General features: G+C 42.8%; 1 protein-coding gene across 2 annotated transcripts in view; it reads left to right on the top strand.

Annotated features, from left to right (window-relative positions):
* Positions 1–17,580: 17,580 nt before the first annotated feature.
* The window catches only part of TRPC3 (transient receptor potential cation channel subfamily C member 3), a gene marked incomplete at its 5' end in the record, with an annotated part of 60,587 nt that continues 57,868 nt past the window's right edge, over positions 17,581–20,299 (top strand). For both annotated transcript variants that reach the window (XM_081076432.1, XM_081076431.1), the window contains one exon: positions 17,581–17,792. In XM_081076432.1, coding sequence (XP_080932558.1) covers positions 17,581–17,792 — 212 coding nt within the window. The remainder of the gene's footprint in view (positions 17,793–20,299) is intronic.

The raw sequence follows: 20,299 nt of genomic DNA, 5'->3' as shown, positions 1-20,299 counted from the left end.
AAATATCACTTATCTAGCTTTCAAAATTCATAAGAAATCATTCTGAAAAACTGCACAACCCAATAACGACCATACCTAATGGAATCTTATAATTAAATGAAAATAATTATATGGTTTACTGCCATTCTTTATAATAATGGTATGCTGAGAATCCTACTTTTTTAAAAAAAGAGTTTAAATACTATTGACAGAAAGGAGTGTGACAAAGAAAAAACTTCATTAGAATATTCTCTGTATGAATGACAGGCAATGATATAAACAAAGGTTCACATCTAAAGCCAAGAAAATCTCCTTTGAGGAATAATAGAAAGCCTGAGAGTTGTGAATGCCTGAGAGTGGTGAAATGGGAGTTGGGCAACCAAAAGCGCATTCATGAATCCCACAGTTAGGTTTAATTTTGAAAAGGTTTATTGAATGGCCACATTATGTGTTAGGGACACACAAGTAAATAAGATATGGTCCTTTCATACCAAATTGGCAGGCCGGTCTGACCCAAGAAGCCCCAGTGCTCTGGGGTAATGCACAAAGGAGGGAGTTGTTAATTCTCTCTGGGACAGGTGAGGCATGGTGTCGAGGGGACATTTTTCAGAGCAGATGACTTTATACTGGGCTTGGAGGACAGACTGATTTCTCCAGGCAGTAAAGAAAGTGGGCAAGTTCACTTCTTGGGAGAAGAGGAGGATGAGTATGAAGGCGATAGCACAAACAAAGACATCTAGGCACTGGGTGTGGTCATGCACCCTGACAGACTCCGACGTGGGAGTGTGGTAAGGGGAGGACAGCGAACGAGGGAGACGCAGCAGGATGGGAACAGCAACAGTGACAGGGCCGAGGTCAGCCCTGGAAGATGGCAGACTACAGCCTCTGAACGGCTCTCTACTGTCATACTGCCAATTCCTTAATAGATTAAAAAGAATAATTTTTAAAGAATTACTCAGCTCACCAGAAATCAAGAGAAATAGCCTAGGGCCAACCCATTCAAGTGAGTGGGAGGATGATGAAGGAGAGGAAGAAGGGCAGGTTTGTAAGGGAATTGGCCAGCCGAGCTACTTTGGGGACTTCACCAGGCTTTTTTATATTGCATTCTCCTTACATGTGAAACGAGGGTGTGGGGCAAGGAGATGTCTAAGGTGCCAGCTGTATATTCTGAATGTGACATCAGAGGGCTTTTCCTGCCAAGCCCCTCAATGCACACATGGCATTTCCCCCTCAGATATCCATGAGATAGGTAGGACACTGGAAAGATCACAGTTTCCTTTTCTTATTCTAGTCCTCTGGAAATTTAGTCTAAGAACGTATTCAGGACTTTTTCATTTCCAGATAAGAATATAACATCAAGAATATTCACCTGGCCAAAAGCAGCAAAGAAAAAGCAACTGCCATTTAATGAAAGAAAAAAAAACCCTAAATTTACCTCAGAGAAAAGTGACTAATGTAAACAGTGACTCCCAGAGGTAATAAATACATAAATAAATAAATACATATATACAAAAATAAATCACTGAGGTGAATGTTTATCTATTCCATCAATAATTTTATTAGCAGAATTTCTAGCTTGAGGAATAGGAAATTACTCAATAAACATTATTTTATGAAAATATCATCTATTTATTTAAATAAGCAGTTTGTATGTTTTAACAGGTGTATAATTACAAAGGCGTGAGTGTGATGTTAGGAAGTCATCCTTTAATAAAGATTCTTATTTCACAGAAATAACTTTCTGGTACTATGGGAAAAGAGTCATCTAAAATTTCTGTACACAAAATACATTACTTGAATATGCATTCATTTGGTTATGCTTATTTTATTTCAAATAAGTTATTTTTAGCTTTTAAAAGCTGTTGAAAAGTTGTGCCTCAGTAAGGAGGCTACTATTGTTTTTCTTTGGGCTATGTCCCCAGGGAAAGGGATTTATAAACTTTTATATTTGTTAAATCAATGAGAAAGCACACACGCACTCTTTAGCAGTAACTATGGAAATATAATTTCAAACACATGTATGTAATTTACTGAAAGAAAATAGGAAGTAAAAAGGAAGGGAGGAGAGGGAAGAAATTTTCATTAGGTAAATATAACTCACAAGTGCTATGGGAAAATATTTGTCCCTGCATCTTTCTCACTTATCAGGCATGAAGAAATATCATTAAGACCCTATTATCACTTTTATTGTACCAATTTTTAAATTTATTCTATGCTTAACTCCCGTCTGGGGGGAGTACACATCCTTATACAGGGTTTTGAAAATCTCTCCAGAAGGAAACCAGTGAAAATCTATATAGTGTAACAGAAGAATATGATTCAATATTTATTTGTCTTACCCATAGATAACATTCAGGGAAACTTAAACCACCAGTTTCCATTATTATTAATACTATTAATAAGAATATTAGTGAGAATACTGATTTTCTTTTGGTGATAGGTAGTATATTACTTTGCAGTGGAATTACTAGCTTCTCTGAATGACAATAATTCAGTCGGCATCTTTCCCCTGAGAAGAATTAACCATCATGGTTAAATACTGAAGGACAAAAACAACCAAGGTTAGGGTCCTTATTTGAAATGCATTTAGGTGCCTTCATTTCCACCCTCTTTGTTTTGCCACTTCACTGACTGATATGTAGCATCATGCTTTGTGTTTCTTTGCGAGTGCATTTCTACATTCCTCTCAAGAAACAACCCTTGAGGACTTTCGGCTGGAACCGCCATCTTCCAGGAATTCGCCACAATGACCAACACAAAAGGAAAGAGAAGAGGCCCCGCTATGTGTTCTGTCAGCCTTTTACAAAATATGGAGTTGCTCCTGTGGCCACATACATGTGGACCTACAAAAAAAGGTGATATTGTAGACATCAAGGGAAAGGGCACAGTTCCAAAATGAATGCCCCACAAATGTCACCACAGCAAAACTGGAAGAGTGTAGTGTCTCCCAGCATGCAGTTGGCATTATAGTAAACAAACAAGTTAAGGGCAAGATTCTAATATACATACTGAGCATATTAAATACTCTAGAGCTGAGGTGGCTTCCAGAAACGTGTGAAGGAAAATGATCGAAAAAGGAAGGACGCCAAAGAGAAAGGTACCTGGGTGGGTTCAACGCAAGTGCCCACCTGCTCCGCCCAGAGAAGCACACTCCGTGAGAACCAACAGAAAGGAGCCTGAGCTGCTGGAACTCATTCCCTATGAATTCATGACACGATAGATATAAAAAACATAAAAGACTTATGTGCTGTCAAAAAAAAAGAGAGAGAAAGAAAAGAAATAGCTATTGACTAAATGGCAAGTGTGTGATTAACTTACCACACTCTCCCTTCTGTACCTGAGAAAATATGTCTAGGGTTCCACAATAAAAAGATATGACTTTTTTCTCCCCTGTCTTTTAATCCACATTAGGAAATAGGGAAGGAAGAAAGTTTTACATGTTATATCTAAATTGAAATCTCAGGCAAAGGGTAGGGATTGAAATAACAACTGTGTATTCTAAAGTTCTTACGTGTCCTTACATGGCTTGCAGTCAAAGAACTAGGACCTTTCAGAAGTGTACTTTGGTAAATGCCACTGAAATTGAACTCAAGAACAGGATTATTTACAAATGATGGGGTCATCCGTGAAACCCAACTAGGTTTATGTACAAATAGGAGAGACAAAAAAAAAAAAAGTTGGTTAGATTTACAGTGTATCAGATTAAAAACAGGAATGTTAAACAGAGAAGTGATTCTTCCCATAACAATATTTGTCAATATAATTAACTATAGATGTTTATCACTTTTCTGTTGCTGACTTGACTTGTTATTTAAACCTGATTGATTTTCTTTTAACATTGTATAGTTTTACATCCAATTCCTCTAAAACATGGCTGGAAGTTGACTGCAGGAAAAAAATGTCTTTTTAAAATATCTTCCTACAATGTCTTGCACTAGGTTGGTGTTCAGAAAATATTGGTTGGTTTGGGTGATGAAATTAAACAAAAACTGATTTTAATCTGAGCAGCTCAGCTTTAATTTTTTTTTTCTATTTAGAGAGGTAACTCACAATGCATAAAATTTGAAAAACACAGAAAAGCTAAAGGCAAATTTAGATCATCACAAATCATTCCCCACTCTCCTTCTGTCCCCACGGAATAGGTGAAAATTCTTATAGTCTCTTTGCTCTGTTGGTTTGGGGGTGGGGAGAATGGTACAAAGCTATACATAAAGTTCAATAGCCAATTTTTACTTAATTTATATCATTAACTTTTTCTTACATCAATCAATATTCTTCTACATGACTTTTGAGCCAGCATAGCATTCTATTGCATGGGAGCACCATAATTACTTTACTCAAATCCTATTGTTTTTATTTTTTCCATTATAAATTATTCTACTGTGAATATCCATGTTCATAGCATATAAAATACACATAGCAATTAATAATCAAATAGTTAATTGAGCTCTGATAAGGATGTTTGATTAAAAAGAGACAAAGAATTAAATGAGTTTGTACAATCATATATTTTATATTTTACATTTTCACAGAACACATTACTAATCTCTTGAGTTTTAAAGTGTGACTAATAGATACTAAGATTTTACAGGAAAAAATGTATGCCTTGATAAAGTGACTAATATCTTTTTATATAGAGTATAAAATGATTAGATAATAAAGCCTTAGATCATTTAACAGTGGAGAAAACAAAAGACTTAGCATTTATTTTCTGCACCATTTACCTTATCTCAGTGAATTAGTAACATATGTATATATATATATATGTATATATATACACACATATATGTATATATATGAATTCTTGCTAATTCAGAAAACGTTCAAGACATGTACATTATAAATTATATGAATGCTGAATACAGTGATATATAATCATTGATCAATTTCAATCCTGACTTGTGTCACATAAAAAAATCTATGCAGGTTTTTTAAAAAAAATACTTAAATTCTAGATTGTGATTGCATACTTATTTAATTGTAAAGTACAAGACTGAGAGCATCCGTTACAGTCCAACATCAGTGTTTTTTTGTAATTCCATCACCAGCACAGATGATGAAAAAAACTAAAAATATCTCAGAGTATGCCACTTAAAGGAATAAGACCATGGACTATTTCTACTTCTTTTTATTGGTGAGGCATCATGTAGCTGGTGGTTTGTTTTTTTTAATCTGAAAACTTTGATAGGAGGTGAAACATCAGATTATTAAATAAAGAAAAGCTTTGGGGGAAAAGAAGTATTCCTAAGATTATCAGCCTGTTATCCACTTTGATCCCTTGCAAAAGTAGCTTTATACCTTAAACATGGGCCAATAAATAAAAGAGTAATAGTAATGAACGAAAGTACAAAGAGGAAAAGAAACAACATGGATTTAGGCCATGGGATAGAGAGATTTAAAGAATCTAGGACTTCTGCTCTGAAGTAGTCGCAATGTTCTCAGATTTTAAAATTTTAATGTAGCCCTGTACATGCACCCATTTATTGCTTAACAGGACATAAAGACTATCAAAATTTAGAGAGGGTGATGTTTAGATGAAACACATTTAAGAAATATCTAATTCCACACCATCACCCTCTCTCTTACCCCACCACCATCTTTATCAATTTACAGCATTACCTGTAACAAAGGAACATTCTGGACAAAATCAAAGTCCCCAAGCATTTATTGAGTTTAGGTTGCTAGAACTCAAGAAAGAAAAAACATAGCCCTCATCCTCACGAGTGACATCCAGAAGGGAAAATGATTTGTCAAACCAAGAGAGATTGCTCACAAATAATATATATTTAAATGTATATTTTCTGTCACAGTATAGAGTTAATCCTTATTGCTGCCTTTTTCCAAACAAGACACAGTTCTTCACATGTTTCTACTTGCCTCCCCCGCCAGTGCCTTCCGTGTTGTGATGGTCAGACAGCGTAGGAGGCCGCCTGATAATCTTGGTCTTGATTTAATGTGAATTCAAGCAGCAGACCTGTGTGGTTTCCTCCAGGCTCAGTCAGGTGCACAAGCAGAGGCATGGCATAGTACATTAGTTTTGCCAATGAATGTGAAGCTGGGGGATGTGCGTGGGGGGGGGGGGAGAATAGAGCGTGTTCTCAAGGAGTGGTAATACTGAGGTCATGGAGTTGGAGTAGGGTGAGGGGCATGTGGAATGGAGAACAAGGGTAGGACAGATGGATTGCAGATTCTGGAAAGATCGAAGCCTTGCTAGAGTTGTGCTACTAGAGGGGAGTGGTAAGGTCAGAGAGAGAGATTGGGAAGGACTTTCGGGACTGCTTATGACAAAGTCTAGATATGATCACAGACTAAAGGCTGAGATGGCATGTAGAAAACAAAGAGGAAAGGAGTTCAAGGCGCTGAGAGGCCAGGGTGTTGGAAATATCATCCATCTATGCATATCCTGAATCTTCCAAAGTTGATATAGGAAAAGTGCTGGAGAAGGTGACAGTGAGTCAGGAGCTAAGGTCACAGAGCAATAGGAAGGGCTCAGGCATAGGGAGGTGATCCCAACAGTGAGGGGTCATGGGTAATATCATCTGATGAGATCAGACTCAAGCTGGGGAGGAGGGAGGGAGAATGAGCTACAAAAAAAAAAAAAGAATATGCAAAGAGATCTACCCTCTAAATACAAAGAGTGTATAGAGAAAACAGCCTCCGCTCAAGAAGACTGCAGGGGAAGAAGCATGCTCAGAAGACAACCAGGTTTACTGTAGAGCAGGAAGGTGAAGGGATTTTTCAGAGAAGAGACTGAAGATGGAGCAGATTTTGCTGAGGATGGGTCTTGAGGTCCAGAAGAAACAGTGGAAAGGATTTGGGAGTTTGGGGCAGGATGGGGTTAGAAGTAGGAACGGGTAGAGCTGATGGGAGAGGAGGGGCAGCCAGGAATCTGGAGTTTCTTATGGTTTGCGATATAAACATACAGATAAAGGGCATATGAAGACGGTCCTGGTAGACTCAAGGCAGACTGGGGTGTGGGTGGGCTATAACTGTTGAGGGAAGGGAGGGAAGATATCGGGACATTCAGGGTCCCTTCAGAACGCCAGCAGTTAGGCTTAAAGACGCCAGAAAAATGCTATCTGAGCCTCTTGACACCTGTTGGCGGACGGTGTGACCCTGAGATGGACCTTACTCAGTGTGTACCAGGCTCTTGACCTCTGCTGGTCAGGTCTGATGATGGAAATGCAAACGATCACATCCTACTTACCATCTAAGTAAACATAAAGTGTGTGTGTGTGTGTGTGTGTGTGTGCGCGCGCGCGTGTACACACATTCATATATTTTGACTCAAAAATTTTAGGAAATTTCTTCAAAATATTCTCATGTGGCAATCAGCTTAGAAGCAAATTAAATGATGAATGGTTAAATAAAGTACGATATATCCATATAATAAAATAAGGTAAATAGAATGTTAAGCAAAAATAAAGTTTCAGAATGCTAAATATACTATAATTTCATTTATATACTTTTAAAAGCAACATAAAGACCTACACATGTATAGCCCATATAGCCAACAGTTTAAAGAACAGTTTAAAGAACTACTATGTGTGGGCACTGTTCTAGGTACTTTATATATTAACTCATTTAATCAGCTATGTGCTATTATTATTATTTGTTTTATGTTTATGGAAACAAAGACCCAGTGAGGGTAAGTAATTTGTCCCAGACCCCCAAAATGTTAAGGGGCACAGCTCAAATTTTGTCCTAAACGCCCTGGCTCCAGGGAGTATACTTAAGTACATTAAACTACCTACTGGGAATATAAATATATAGAAAAAAAGCCTCAAACTATACGCCACAAACTCTAAACTGAGAAGAAGAGTAGGATGGAAGGAGGTGAAAGGTGAGAAGGATTGCTAGTTCTTAGTTTAAATATTTCAAGTTTGTTTAAAGTTTTAACAATTGGAATATATTCATGTGTGTAGTTTTGGGGGGTTTTTCTTTCGTTGGGTGTTTTTGGTTTTTTTTTTTACTCTCTTAAAAACAGTTGTCCTACAGTTCTAGTCTGCAGGGTTGTGTACAAGGTACAGTGGTGGAGAAAGGAAACTTCAAGGAGGAGAACTCTGAGTCTCAAAGGATGAAGAGTTTGCTGGAAAAACATTTAGGAAAGTGCATATAGTTGGTGGTTATTAACTGTTTTGAATGAATATATTCTAGGCAGAGGGGACACATATGCCAAGTCTCAAAAGGAAGGTGGCAGGAGATAAGGCCAGAAAGACATACAAGGGCCAGATCACCAAAGATCTTACATGTGAAGTTGTGGAGATCATTCTGTCCTGTGCAGATGGGTTTAATTTAGGTTTCCAGCTCGTCATCCTATAAGTGCTCACTCCATTTAAACAGAAAGGGAGAGTAGAAAAGAGTAGCTGCTGCTGATGATGATGATGACGTGAGATTCTGGGAGACAAAGTACGTGGGCTCTGATCACGACAGTCTCGTGAGACACACCAATATCACATTTTCTGGATTTCAGATCATTTCATTCATGGCGATATTGATATTGTGGGATTTTTAATTTCCTTAGGTACAGGTGATTTTTTTTCCTGCTTTGTACTCAATTTTAAATTTTGTATTTATAAAACAATATCTTCTAAAACAGATCTAAAGTCATAAATAAGACCTTATATGTTTTCACACAAAGTCATTCTAATACACTATTCCATTTCTTCCCTTCACTGTACTAATACATAAATCCTTTTTTATGGGCTTTTATTATTCGTCCTGAAATCAATTTATTTGTAGATACTGGGCTTTTGCTGAATTATTTCCAAACGTGTCTTTGTTGATGTTTTGATGCATTTGGCTAGAGGATACATAGGATTTCTAGCCAAGGATGCGCTGATTCTTTTTAAATGAGGTATTATTGGCAGCACAGGCCCTTGAATGCATTTTTGGTAAAAATCCACCTGTGCTTCACTAAGCTGACTTTCCATGGAAATTGAAGTCATTTATGGTTTGGGAGCCTGCCATGTCCCTGCTGATCTGAGAAGCCTCTCTCTGCCTTTGGGCTTCCAGAATTGTAAGCTGGTAGTGAAACAGTTCAGTAGGGAGGAAAAATCCTCCTAAAACAAAACATTCTAAAGAAATGGCACTTTTTTGTTGTTCAGTAACCAACTGTATAACTTTTAGGAGACATACTTCTGTGTGCAGAAATAGTTTGTTTGATACAGATTCCAACCCTTTTTAGATTATGTCTGGGCTCTGCAGCAAGTAGCACCATCACAAGTGCCAGCAAGGCCCTCGAACAAAGCTCCTTTTCCATGACAAATCAGATTCAAGCCAAGAGTCAAAGCTTCCACTTTTTAATTCTATCTCACACCATTCTCCTGTTCTGTAGTCAAGCCAAAATCTACTTTCTTTTTGGTTTACCATAACAAAGTTCTTTATGAATTGTCTCCATTCCCATTTCCACCTCAGTTACATCGGAAGTTTACTGAATTTGATGTGTATGTGTCCAGATGGACTTTGCCTGTCCTTGTAGGTAAAGGTGACGTTGGACATCGCTGCTTCCCAGGGACCCTCATATATATCACCTAGAGTCCCCCTTTGAACACTTACTCCACTGCTAAGAGACACAACCTTCCTTACAAAGGCAGTCGCTCACAGTTTTCACTCATTGATTAAGATGTAAGTCACACCATTAATTTTTTTCCTCTGGCATCTAAACCTCTCCTAAGAAAGTGTGTATTGAATTGAAAAAGAATCTACAGAGGCAAGTGGATCACGTTTTTTTAAAACTATTTCCATGATAAAGATGCTAATATATGTGCATGAACATTTAGCCAGGACAGAAGGATTCAAGCGTTAGAAGGTGATCAGACTAAATATCCTTTAAAATGGGTTTCAAATCCACTCAGCTCGTGATTTTCAGACAGTATAATCTTCTCCCTTTCCTTTATCCCTAAAATCCTTAAAGACATTATAATGATTATAATATCAAAAATATTAATAATGGAGTTACATATTTTATGTTGCTGTGTGAATATCTTGTCATTTCAATTTTTAATGAAAATTTGCATGAACTTGAGACCATTGAGGATCCCAGGTGTGTGGATATTTCACACAGTTTTACGGTAATTTATTCCAGGTGAATATAGGGAGAAGCAGAGAGCTTTAAGAGTTTATTCTCCTTTTTTTCCTTTCCTTTTCCTCTGTCTTAACACTTCCACCTAAAGAATTACAAGGCAAACGACTCACATTTGAAGATCAGAGAGAGCTAATGGGGGGAAAGTTAGGGAAGACATGGCTTAAGAGATGGGGAAACGCTCATTGTCCTCTATATATCTAGAGTGTTTAAGTGAGGCCACTTTCCTCTTCCTAAATCCATACCTGGTGAGCCTTGGGGTGTCAGGAAGTCAAGTCTCTCTTCATCCATTGGTGGTGAGGAGATGCTTGCACTTTTAAACAAAACAAAGGAAGGTAAAACTAGTAATGTGGAAACTAACAACTTTATCCTCATTCTATTACTGAACAATTCAGATCTTAGAATGGGATTGCATTTGCAACCTATAAGAGATGAGTGCGTAGCACAGAATAAATTTGACATTAAAGGGCTATACATGCAAAAAAAGGAAAGAAAATTACACTTTACTTTTTATCACCATTTTTTTTAAATTAAAGTTCATTGGGTGTGGCAATTGTTAGTAAAGTTACATAGGTTTCAGGTGGACAATCCTGCAATACATTACCTATATATCACACTGTGTGCTCACCACCCAGAGGCAATTCTCCTTCCATCACCATATATTTGATCCCTTTTACTCTCATCTACCACCATGTCTAATATGTCCTATGGACTCACCCTCCACAGGAATAATATAAATAAGAAATTATTTTAGCTTATTTCACTAAAGGTAAAAATACTCTGACTGGAAAAACTGAAGTATTCCATTTTCTCAAACTCCGTTTCTAACAGGTAACTTATTGGACATGTTTCTGCCAGTTTCCCACTTGTAAGTCATCAGTGCTTTTTTTCCTCCCTCAAGGAAGGACAAATATAACTTTGAGGAACATGTCTGTAAATAGGTTTTGGAAGAGGGTGAGCAGGAATCATAGGGACTAGGACGAAGCAGAGTTGTTCTTACTCTGGCCAAAAATAGAGGCCGGAGAGATTTGATTTCTGTGTGTACACACAGACAGAGGTCAAGGAAATGAGAGCCAAACACTCACCCTCTTTTACCTCAAATCTCCAAACGCAACGGCATTCTCAGCAACGGCGGGACCAGCAGTGTCAAGCCACTCCTCAGATCGCCAGCACAAAACTAAGCACTCATCAAGTCTGTATCTGACTACATCAAGAGCACTGATTTCCTCTGGTACTGACTTTCCATTTAAAAAAAACAAACAAAAAACAAAGAAACAAAACGCTATTAGCAAGTATGTAAATACTTAGGCAGACACAAATTAATAATGCATTTAGTCCCATGGGAAAGTTACTACAACTTCTTTAAAAACCTAATTTAGTCTTGGAGATATATGCTCTGGGGACAGCTGAGAATATTTTCATCTGTAAATTGTCCAAAACTATGAAGGGTCTGAGCTTTTACATGATTTGCAAGCTAACAGGTTAGTCACAGTTTCGTGGATGTTGGCAGAAGGCACAGACCTCCCAGACCAGAGACAAAGGACAGGTTATTATCCACAGCAATGGCAGTAAGTAGAAGGTTAACACTTGTGTCAGCTCCCTGAGCACCAATTCCCACAGAGGGACAAGCAGAGGGCCAGATGACACCTGCACATGCAGTGGGTTGCATGACAAGAGAGGAACCCCGAGCTTAGGTAACTGAGTCTTTTATTAATATCATGATTAGTAAACCTGTCTGACCTTTGCCCCAGAGGGAACATTATTTTTACTACAGTGGACAATGAACCAACCTACACTTTGCTCCAGAGAGAGACCCTATCTCTATCTTGCAAGGCTGTTTGCCACCAGATACCCTTAATGATATTCCAAAACAAAGGCAGCCATTGCCTCTCCTTGCAGGATGTACGGAAATGTGAGGCACTCAGGGAGAATTGTCTTGCAACAATAAAAAATGTCTCAAGATTGAGACTATACAGATAGCCACTAGTTCTGCCCCATAGCCCAGTTTCCACTCTCCTCAAAATCGGAACCTTTCTTGACAGTGCTATGGGCAGGTGTTAATGGGACTTGGGAGGCACGTTTACATCCTTTGGGGATTGCAGCAGGAAAGCTGCAAGTCACAAAGCCTGTAGGGCAGTTACCCCACGGCTGGCTTGCTGCTTGGCAACTCCACACCCGTCTCCCGTCCTCCCCACAAAAGAAACATCTTACTTTCACTTCACTTTAATGCACAGCTAGTAATTCCACTAAATGGATATGCATTGCAGTTTTTGAAACATGAAAATCTCTTGGAGCACGAAAGGACTCTTAGGCATTCACACACATTAAATTTGTGTAAGACATGTTCTCTTTAACAGCTAGCTGAGATTGGCGGCCCTAAAGGAACAGCCATTTTGACTGGCAGGGGCTACAAGTGTGACTGAAGCATAGAGCACTTTTAGGATATAGCAGGCCAGACAGATACGTAACATCTCAGGACAATGAAAACAACACGAAGTCACTGCGTCCATAGGTGCCAGGGAAGACGGGCACAATAAGGTAGGAAAAGATGTGAGAGAAAGAGTAGGAAAATGCCAAAAAAAGGGGTTTTGCCCGTTTTGGCACTGTGTCCAAAGCAGCTCTTCATTCCTTAAATATGTATCAGGTATCACCTGTTGTAACTGCTACTATTACTAGTTACCGTTTATTGAACACTTGCTATGCTTCCAATTTTATGATTACACTCGTGTGACAAGGTCAGATGAGACATTATGTCTGCCCCAGTAGAGCTTACAGTCCAGTGGGAAAGACAGACAAGGGAGTCAAGAGTTCTATAATTTAGTAAATACTATTTTAGAGGGGCATGTAAATCAGACAGGGCAGGGCCTCCTTTAGGACCCAGACTTCAGACTCTATCATTAGTCCTATAGCTCACAATAGTGAAGTAATAGTAGCTAATTCTTACACAGTACAGTCGTCCCCCCTTGTCCATAAGGGATATGTTCCATGACCCCCGTGATGCCTGATACCACGGATAGTGTTGAGTACCATATGTACTCAACACACCTTTCTACACATACATACCTATGATAAAGTGTAATTTATAAGAGATTAACAACAATAACTTATAATAAAAGAGGACAATTTTAACAATATGCTGTAATAAAAGTTACGTGAATGTGGTCTCTCTCTCTTTCTCTCAAAATATCTTATTGTACTGTACTCTCCTTTTCACTTAAAGGAAGCACTTACAGCTTCTCTTTGGCATATCCAAATCGCCAGCATCCCTACTCTGGTGCTTTGGGGCCGTTATTAAATAAAATAAGGGTGACTTGAACACATGCAGCACAATACCATGACAGTGCATCTCGTGACAAGACGGCGACTGAGTGACTAACGGGCTGGGAGCCTGTATGGCGCGGAGACGCTGGACTAAGGGACGATCACGTCCCTGGTGGGATGCAGTGGGTTGCCGGAGATTTCGTCACGCTCCTCAAAAGGGCATGCAATTTAGAACGGGCCCAAAATACATGTTCTCAGATACCTCCCTGTGGTGTCACTGAAACATACTTAAGCTAACAGTATGTGTGAGCTGTCCAGGAAATACAAACATCACTTACATCTTATTTCTATGATAAAGTAAATTGTGAGTTCCAAATTTCTAAGTTATGAAGAAATTTTCAAAATGCTTGTTTTAAGTTAGGCAACAGCCTGGGTGTGGGGACAGAACCAGGAATGCAGTTTCCAGGCTCTTGCCCTCATGTGGAAGGGTGCTCACTCGGGTAGTAAATGGCCAACAACTGTGATTGGAGGGCCATCAGCTGTGGCTAGTTGGCCGTCAGCTGTAAACAGTGACCCACTGGCCACTAATATAACTGCTGTGGCTACAGTAGCAGAAAACGGGGGGCTAGCAAGAAGATGGGGGCTGAGCTAGCAAGTGGCGGAGTGTGGATTGCGGATTGCGGAGAGGCGGATTGCAACTAGCAAATGAGGAGAGTCGGTCGGTTGGCAGCAAAGCGAACAGCAGGTCTCACGTCGTGTAAACCCAGCCTCCAGTGAGACCATAGTTGTATGACTTCCCTACCGATGGCTCCGTGGGTGTTCCTTTTTGGCCTAGGCATATCCTGCATTCTTATGTGGGGAGCGGGAGCAGCGACCCCGCAGGAGACCCTGCACGATACTGGGCATGTAAAGAGCTGCAAGCGTTAGTGATATACCATTTATAGGACACTGTAAATTCTGTGAAAAAGGTACTAGAATATTAATTACCACATATGAGTTTAGGAATCTTCCTTTTTCAGGTTTAATTGTCTGATATAAGCATTTCCCATCTTACTCGTTTATGCTATTAAGAAAATTAATGACTTGTTTACTTTAAAAAAGAAAGATTCAAGAGGATAAGCAGGTATGCCACAGACTAGGAGAAAATATTTGCCAAAGATATATATATATATATATATATATAGATAGATAGATAGATAGATATAGATATAGATATAGATATAGATATAGATATATACATATATATATATATGATAAAGGACTTTTATCTGAAATATACAACAAACTCTTAAAACTCAATAAAAAACAACCAGACTTAAACGGGCCAAAAATCTTAAGACACCTGTTGACACTTAACAGACACCTCGCCAAAGAAGATATACAGGTGGCATATAAGCATATGGAAAGGTGCTCCACATTGTAAGTCATTAGGGAAAAGCTAATTAAAACAACGAGATACCACTATATACCTATTAGAATAGCCAAAACCAGAACACTGACAATACGAAATGCTGGTGAGGATATGGACCAACAGAAACTCTCATACATTGCTGGTGGGAACGCAAAATGATAACAGCTGTTCTGAAAGACAGTTTGGAGGTTTCTGGTAAAACGAAACATATTTTTACCATAAGATCCAACAATCACATGCCTTGGTATTTACCCAAAGAAACTGAAAACTTATGTCTACACAAAAACCTGCACAGAGAGAGAAATCAAAGATGGCGGAGTAAACACTGTGCCCGTTTCCTTCTGTGAATACGGTAAAATTACAACTACATTATGGAACAATCAACCTGGACAACCATCTGAAGTCTGCCGAACAGAGTTTTGTAACTAAGGATATAAAAAAGAAGCCACATTGAGGATGGTAGGAGGGGCAGAGACATGAAACGGGCTGGCCCCAAACCTCCGTGTGGCAGCAGGAGGGATGTCTCGGCCACAGAGGTTCCCCCTAGAGAAGTGAGGGGTCCCAGGCCCCACATCAGCCTCCCCAGCCCGGACTACCTGTGCCAGGAAGAAGAGCCCCCATGACGTCTGGCTGTGAAAAACAGTGGGGATTCTGACCATTCGTGTGGGACGGAAGGCTGCAGGAGAAACCCAGATGTTTTCCTAAGTGGCTGGCACACAGACTCACTCGCAGGCACTCACCTTGGGCTCTAGCGGAGGGACGGTGACTCGGAGGGGGTGTCAGAGGCACACAGTGAGGCAGACCGAGGTGTGTGGCCTTGGGGTGAGGCCTAGAGGACTGTCACAATTTCCTGTGTGGGACCTACTCCCAGGCAGCCGGCAGGTGGGCGTCACCTTTCCTGTGTTGAGCCCGCCCCCATCATGGCCAAATATGTATCTGATTGGTCTGGTGAGTTCCGCTGCTCTGCCCTGCTGACCCTGCTGGGATCCTGCCCCACCCAACTTCCCCAACATCAGAGGTACTTCCTCTTTGAGCAGCCAGGCCCACCCCCATTGTACGCTTTCTTGGAAAACTATTGGAGTCCACAGGCCCTGGGCCAGTGGGGACTGGCCTCATTGTGCTGAGACTTTTGCTGAGTAGCTCCATGCTGGCACCAAACCAGACTCTACATTAACCTGGGACCACAATTCTTCCCACTCTAGTGACTCTCTGAGACTCTGCCTCACCCAACTGGCACGAGGCTTTATCAGTGGCTGAACCTTAAGGGAGCAGGCAGGTGGCAGCAGGCCTTGGGGTGTCCTGGCATTTAGCACAACTACTACAGATATGGTACTGGTGGCATGAATGGACCTGGAGGGTATTGTGCTGAGTGGAATGTCAGGCTAAGAAAGACAGATGCAATGTGATTTCCCTTATGTATGGAATCTAAAGAACAAACAAACAAAACAGAACTAAACTCATAGATACAAAGAACATTTTGATGGTTGCCAGACAGTGGGGGGTGGGGGATGGTAAAAAAGGAGACTGGATGAAGAAGTACAAATTGGTAGTTACAAAATAGGCAGGGAGATGTAAAGCATAGGGAATATAGTCAATAATATGGTAATAACTATGTATAGTGCCAGGTGGGTACTAGACCAGTCAGGAGGATCACTTCTTAAATTATATAAATGTCTAACCACTATGCTGTACACCTGAAATTAATATAACATTGAATGTCAACTGCAATTGAAAAATGAAAAAGCGGGGGAAAGGTGAAAGGGAATAAGAGGTCCACATTTCCAGGTATAAAATAAATGTAATATACAGTATAGGGAATATAGTCAATAATATTGTGATATCGTGATATGGTATCAGATAGCTACCTGCCTTACATTGTTTACTCAATCTCTCTAGGCCTCAGTTTTATTTCTAAAACGTGGGATAAATTCCTTGATTCTTAAGGCTCTTTGACTAAAATTCCATTGTCTTTTCTCCCAGAAGAAATACTGTTGTTGAATTTTAAAATGCTTTTTTTTTTTAAGTTTTAAAAAGGAGAGCTTAAATTTTGCTGCAAAAATATTTCTTGGGAAGTATATAAATCCTGTTAGGTGTTTTTGAGATTCATTTTTTAAAAAAACTGAAACCGCGCACGTTTAAAGTATTACCATTCTCGGGGTACAAAAGCACTCAGGGAAATGTACTTAAACCTGTGGAGGTTCAGCTAAGTCCTACTTAGAGCGAGGAACAACGAAAAGTGATGCTTTCGAGTTGAATGGGGTAACCACGAGTGCAGGAAACGGAACAGCCAGCCGATTCCCTTTCCCTCCTTAGGAAACGTGTGTCTCTACGTGGCCAAGGGCCGTGGAGCCTCTGGAAGAGGGATGGCGGGGTGGGAAGGGAAGTCTCTCCGACCCCCTACCTGCCGGTCTGTCCGATTGCTCCCCCGCTCGCAGTTAGGAAGATCTCACCCCTCCCTCCCTCCCTCCCTCGCCGGCCCTCCACCCTCCCGTTCCTTCGCCCGGAGTAACGCAACTGTCCTCCCAAGTGATGCTGTCGGAGCAGGCGCCGGGCTCGCAGGCGGCAGCGCGGCCTCGGCGGGGCGGGAGCGCCTTTCGCAGTCCCCGCGCCCCGCTCCGCCCGGGCTGCCTCCTCGCGCCCACAGCCGCCGCCGCGGCTCCCCCGGTTTGATGGTGGGCGGCGGCGGCGCGGCGGCCTCGGTTCCCGCCTCCAACTGCTGGGTGTCGGGCCGCGCCGCTCCGTGCTCCCGCCTTCCCGCCCCGGGCCGAGCCGCGCTGCCCGGGCCGCGGGAGGCGGAGAAGGGGCGCCGCGGGGAGACGGCGCGGCGCAGGCGGAGGCCGGCGCGATGTCCACCAAGGTCAGGAAGTGCAAGGAGCAAGCCAGGGTGACCTTCCCCGCGCCCGAGGCGGAGGCGGAGGGCGAGGACGCGGGCGCAGAGCCGCAGCGCCGCCCGCGGGGCTGGAGGGGCGTCAACGGGGGGCTGGAGCCGCGCTCCGCGCCTTCGCCGCGGGAACCGCAGCGCCGCAGCCCGCCGCCCTTCTCGCCGGGGCCCGACATGTGAGTACTGCCGCGGCGGCCGGGGGAGGTGGGAAGGCGCCGCCGCCGCCCCGCGACGGGCCCTGGACCCAGCCCCATCCGGCACGGCCGGCAGTCCGACTCGGGGAGACTGCGGGCCCGACCGTGGCCGGGGTCCTTCCCCGGGTCCTGCTCTCTAGAGGGACTCGGGGGGCGCGCACTGCGTGGCGGGGGCCGTGTCCTGGCTGCAGCGCGCGGAGCTGCCCCGCAAACGGACGCCAGACGCGCTTTCCAGCCGACGGACACTTGCTATCCTACGGCCGGGGGTGCGCCTGCGACCACCGCGGGCTGGGAACCCCTCGGAGAAGAGACCCGGGGTTCCCACGTCCCCCCGGGGATGCCCAGGCAGGGGAAGGGGCGCATTGCCCCAGGCGCGCGCGCACCCCGACTGGTCCCCGCGTCCAGCCAGCCCGGGAACGCGGGTCCCCTCGCGCGCTCCGGGCCGTCGGGGGCAAAGGGAAGGCACTGTGTGTCCTACGGAGCATGAGTGGAAGGTGCTCCCGGCCGCTGGGTTTCCCGACGGCCCATTCACGGTTGCGGGAAGCCTGGGGCCGAAGCCCCAGCAGGTCCCCCGGGACAGAGCGGTGCGGGAACCGCTCTGCTGACTGGGGCGGCCGTCCCCGGGCGGCTCAGGGTCCGCACCTCTTTCCTTTTTTAAAGGAAGGTAAGAGGTCGGCGCTCGAATGTGTAAGAAAGAGCAACTTGGCTTCCTTGCCAGATCTGCCAGACGCAGAGAGGATGAAAAAGAGCGTGATTCGCTTTCCAGGGCGCAGGCTCTCTGTGTCTCCCCGCACGTACCTTGGCTCACTGTCTTTTTTAGGAAGAACGCTCGCATGTAGGTACAGAAGCGGGGGTCAGACGAGGCGCTCCCCGCCTGCGCCCGGAGCTGGGTCTGCAGCGCCCCCTGCTGCCGCGAGCTGCCCGCGGCTCCCGCCGAGGTCGCCGGGCCGACCCGGCCCCCAGCCGCTCGCTGTAGAAAACCAATAGGGTGCGAGTAGATCGCCTAGGAAAGGGCTCTGACTTAAAAGGAGCCACGCATCCGGGTGTGGTTCAGTTATTGCTGAAGATGAGCCTGCAGTGGAAATGCCCCAGGAAATGCAGGGAGGTAATGAAATCCTTAGGGATTCAAGCACCACCAGCGTGCTTCCCGCCTCGCTGAGGTTTTAAGACATAGTCCCATTTTCCCTTTTGCCCATTTGGCTTTTAGAACCCTGCTCGATTTCTTGACTCTTTACTTTTTTTCCTTTTACTTAAATCTACATTAAATTGGACAGTAGAGCACTCTTATCTGAGAAAGTGGGGCGGAGCAGACGTTACTCTCTGCCTTTTGAAGTTTGAGGTCAATGGCACAAAGCTGCCAGGGCAAACTCTATTGTGGACTTGCAGTGTAACTGTTAATGGAACATGTTTCCCGTCTATGTTCTGAGCTTACATCATTCTACAAGCAAATGTGTACTTGTTTCGTAAAGCCGTTGAGAAGGCCCAGTCATTTTAAGGAGATAGGCATTAATTAATTAACGTGTCTTCTGGAGGTCGGGCAGCAGCAGCAGCAAGCTCTCCGTGTTTATTTGAGGCCTGTCGCGTGGTAACGTCAGAGACTAGCTTGATTATCTATAGCAGAGATTCGCTCTTCGTTCCTGGAGTAGAACGTAGCCACAGTTTAATAGCCCAGGTGAACAAACAGCCCTAGTGGGAATTGAAGAAGGATGACCCCAGGGTTGTCCGTCAGTAGGCAGAGCAGAAGGGATGCTGAGAGTAGAACCCACTTCTTCCAAGAATGTTCCTCAGTGTCATCCTGTTGTTCATTTCACTGCTCCATGCTCCAGTATTCCATTTGGGAGTTTTAAACAGACTGATTTAGGAAGAAGGATGCCATCTGTTAAATCGCTAACAAGACTTTTGTAAAAACCCCTTTGATAGAACTCTCAATTCAACCAGTGATTCAAGCCAAGACTTCCTCTACCCCAATTATTTGCAAACCGAGGACCAAGTATTAATAGTAAGTCGCTGGTGAGGTTAACTCATTCTCGAAGTCTTTTACTTGTTAAATATATCTGATGAACTCCAAAAAGGCGTTTGAAGGCATTCTCCTGAATTTCAATTCAAAGACATTTCTTAAACATTGACATATGCAAAGTGCAGGCTAGGTACAACAAGCTACAAAGATGGGTGTGCACTCAAGGAATTAAAATCTCATGAGGGAGAGGTAGAAATAAAACTGGGCTTGAACAATTATGCTATAAGTTACAGGAAAACAAGCACCATAAAAAACACATACACAAGGGTAGAGCTATGAAGGGTCAGGTGCAAAGGAGAGTGAGACAACATAAGGTTGTGGAGAAATCGAGGAAACATTTGTGGGCCTTAAAACATAGGCAGGCTAGGAGGCAGACACAGAGTGGGTAATGAATTCAAGCCCTTCCTCCCACCCCCAAAATGCCAGGCACATCTAGAGAATATTAGTGGACTTTGGTTGGAACACAGAGTAT

This window comes from Rhinolophus hipposideros, assembly GCF_964194185.1.
Source record: "Rhinolophus hipposideros genome assembly, chromosome: 16".
Taxonomy (NCBI): Eukaryota; Metazoa; Chordata; class Mammalia; order Chiroptera; family Rhinolophidae; genus Rhinolophus; species Rhinolophus hipposideros.
Note: the sequence above shows the minus strand (reverse complement) of the source record. Positions and strands in the feature narration are given on the sequence as shown.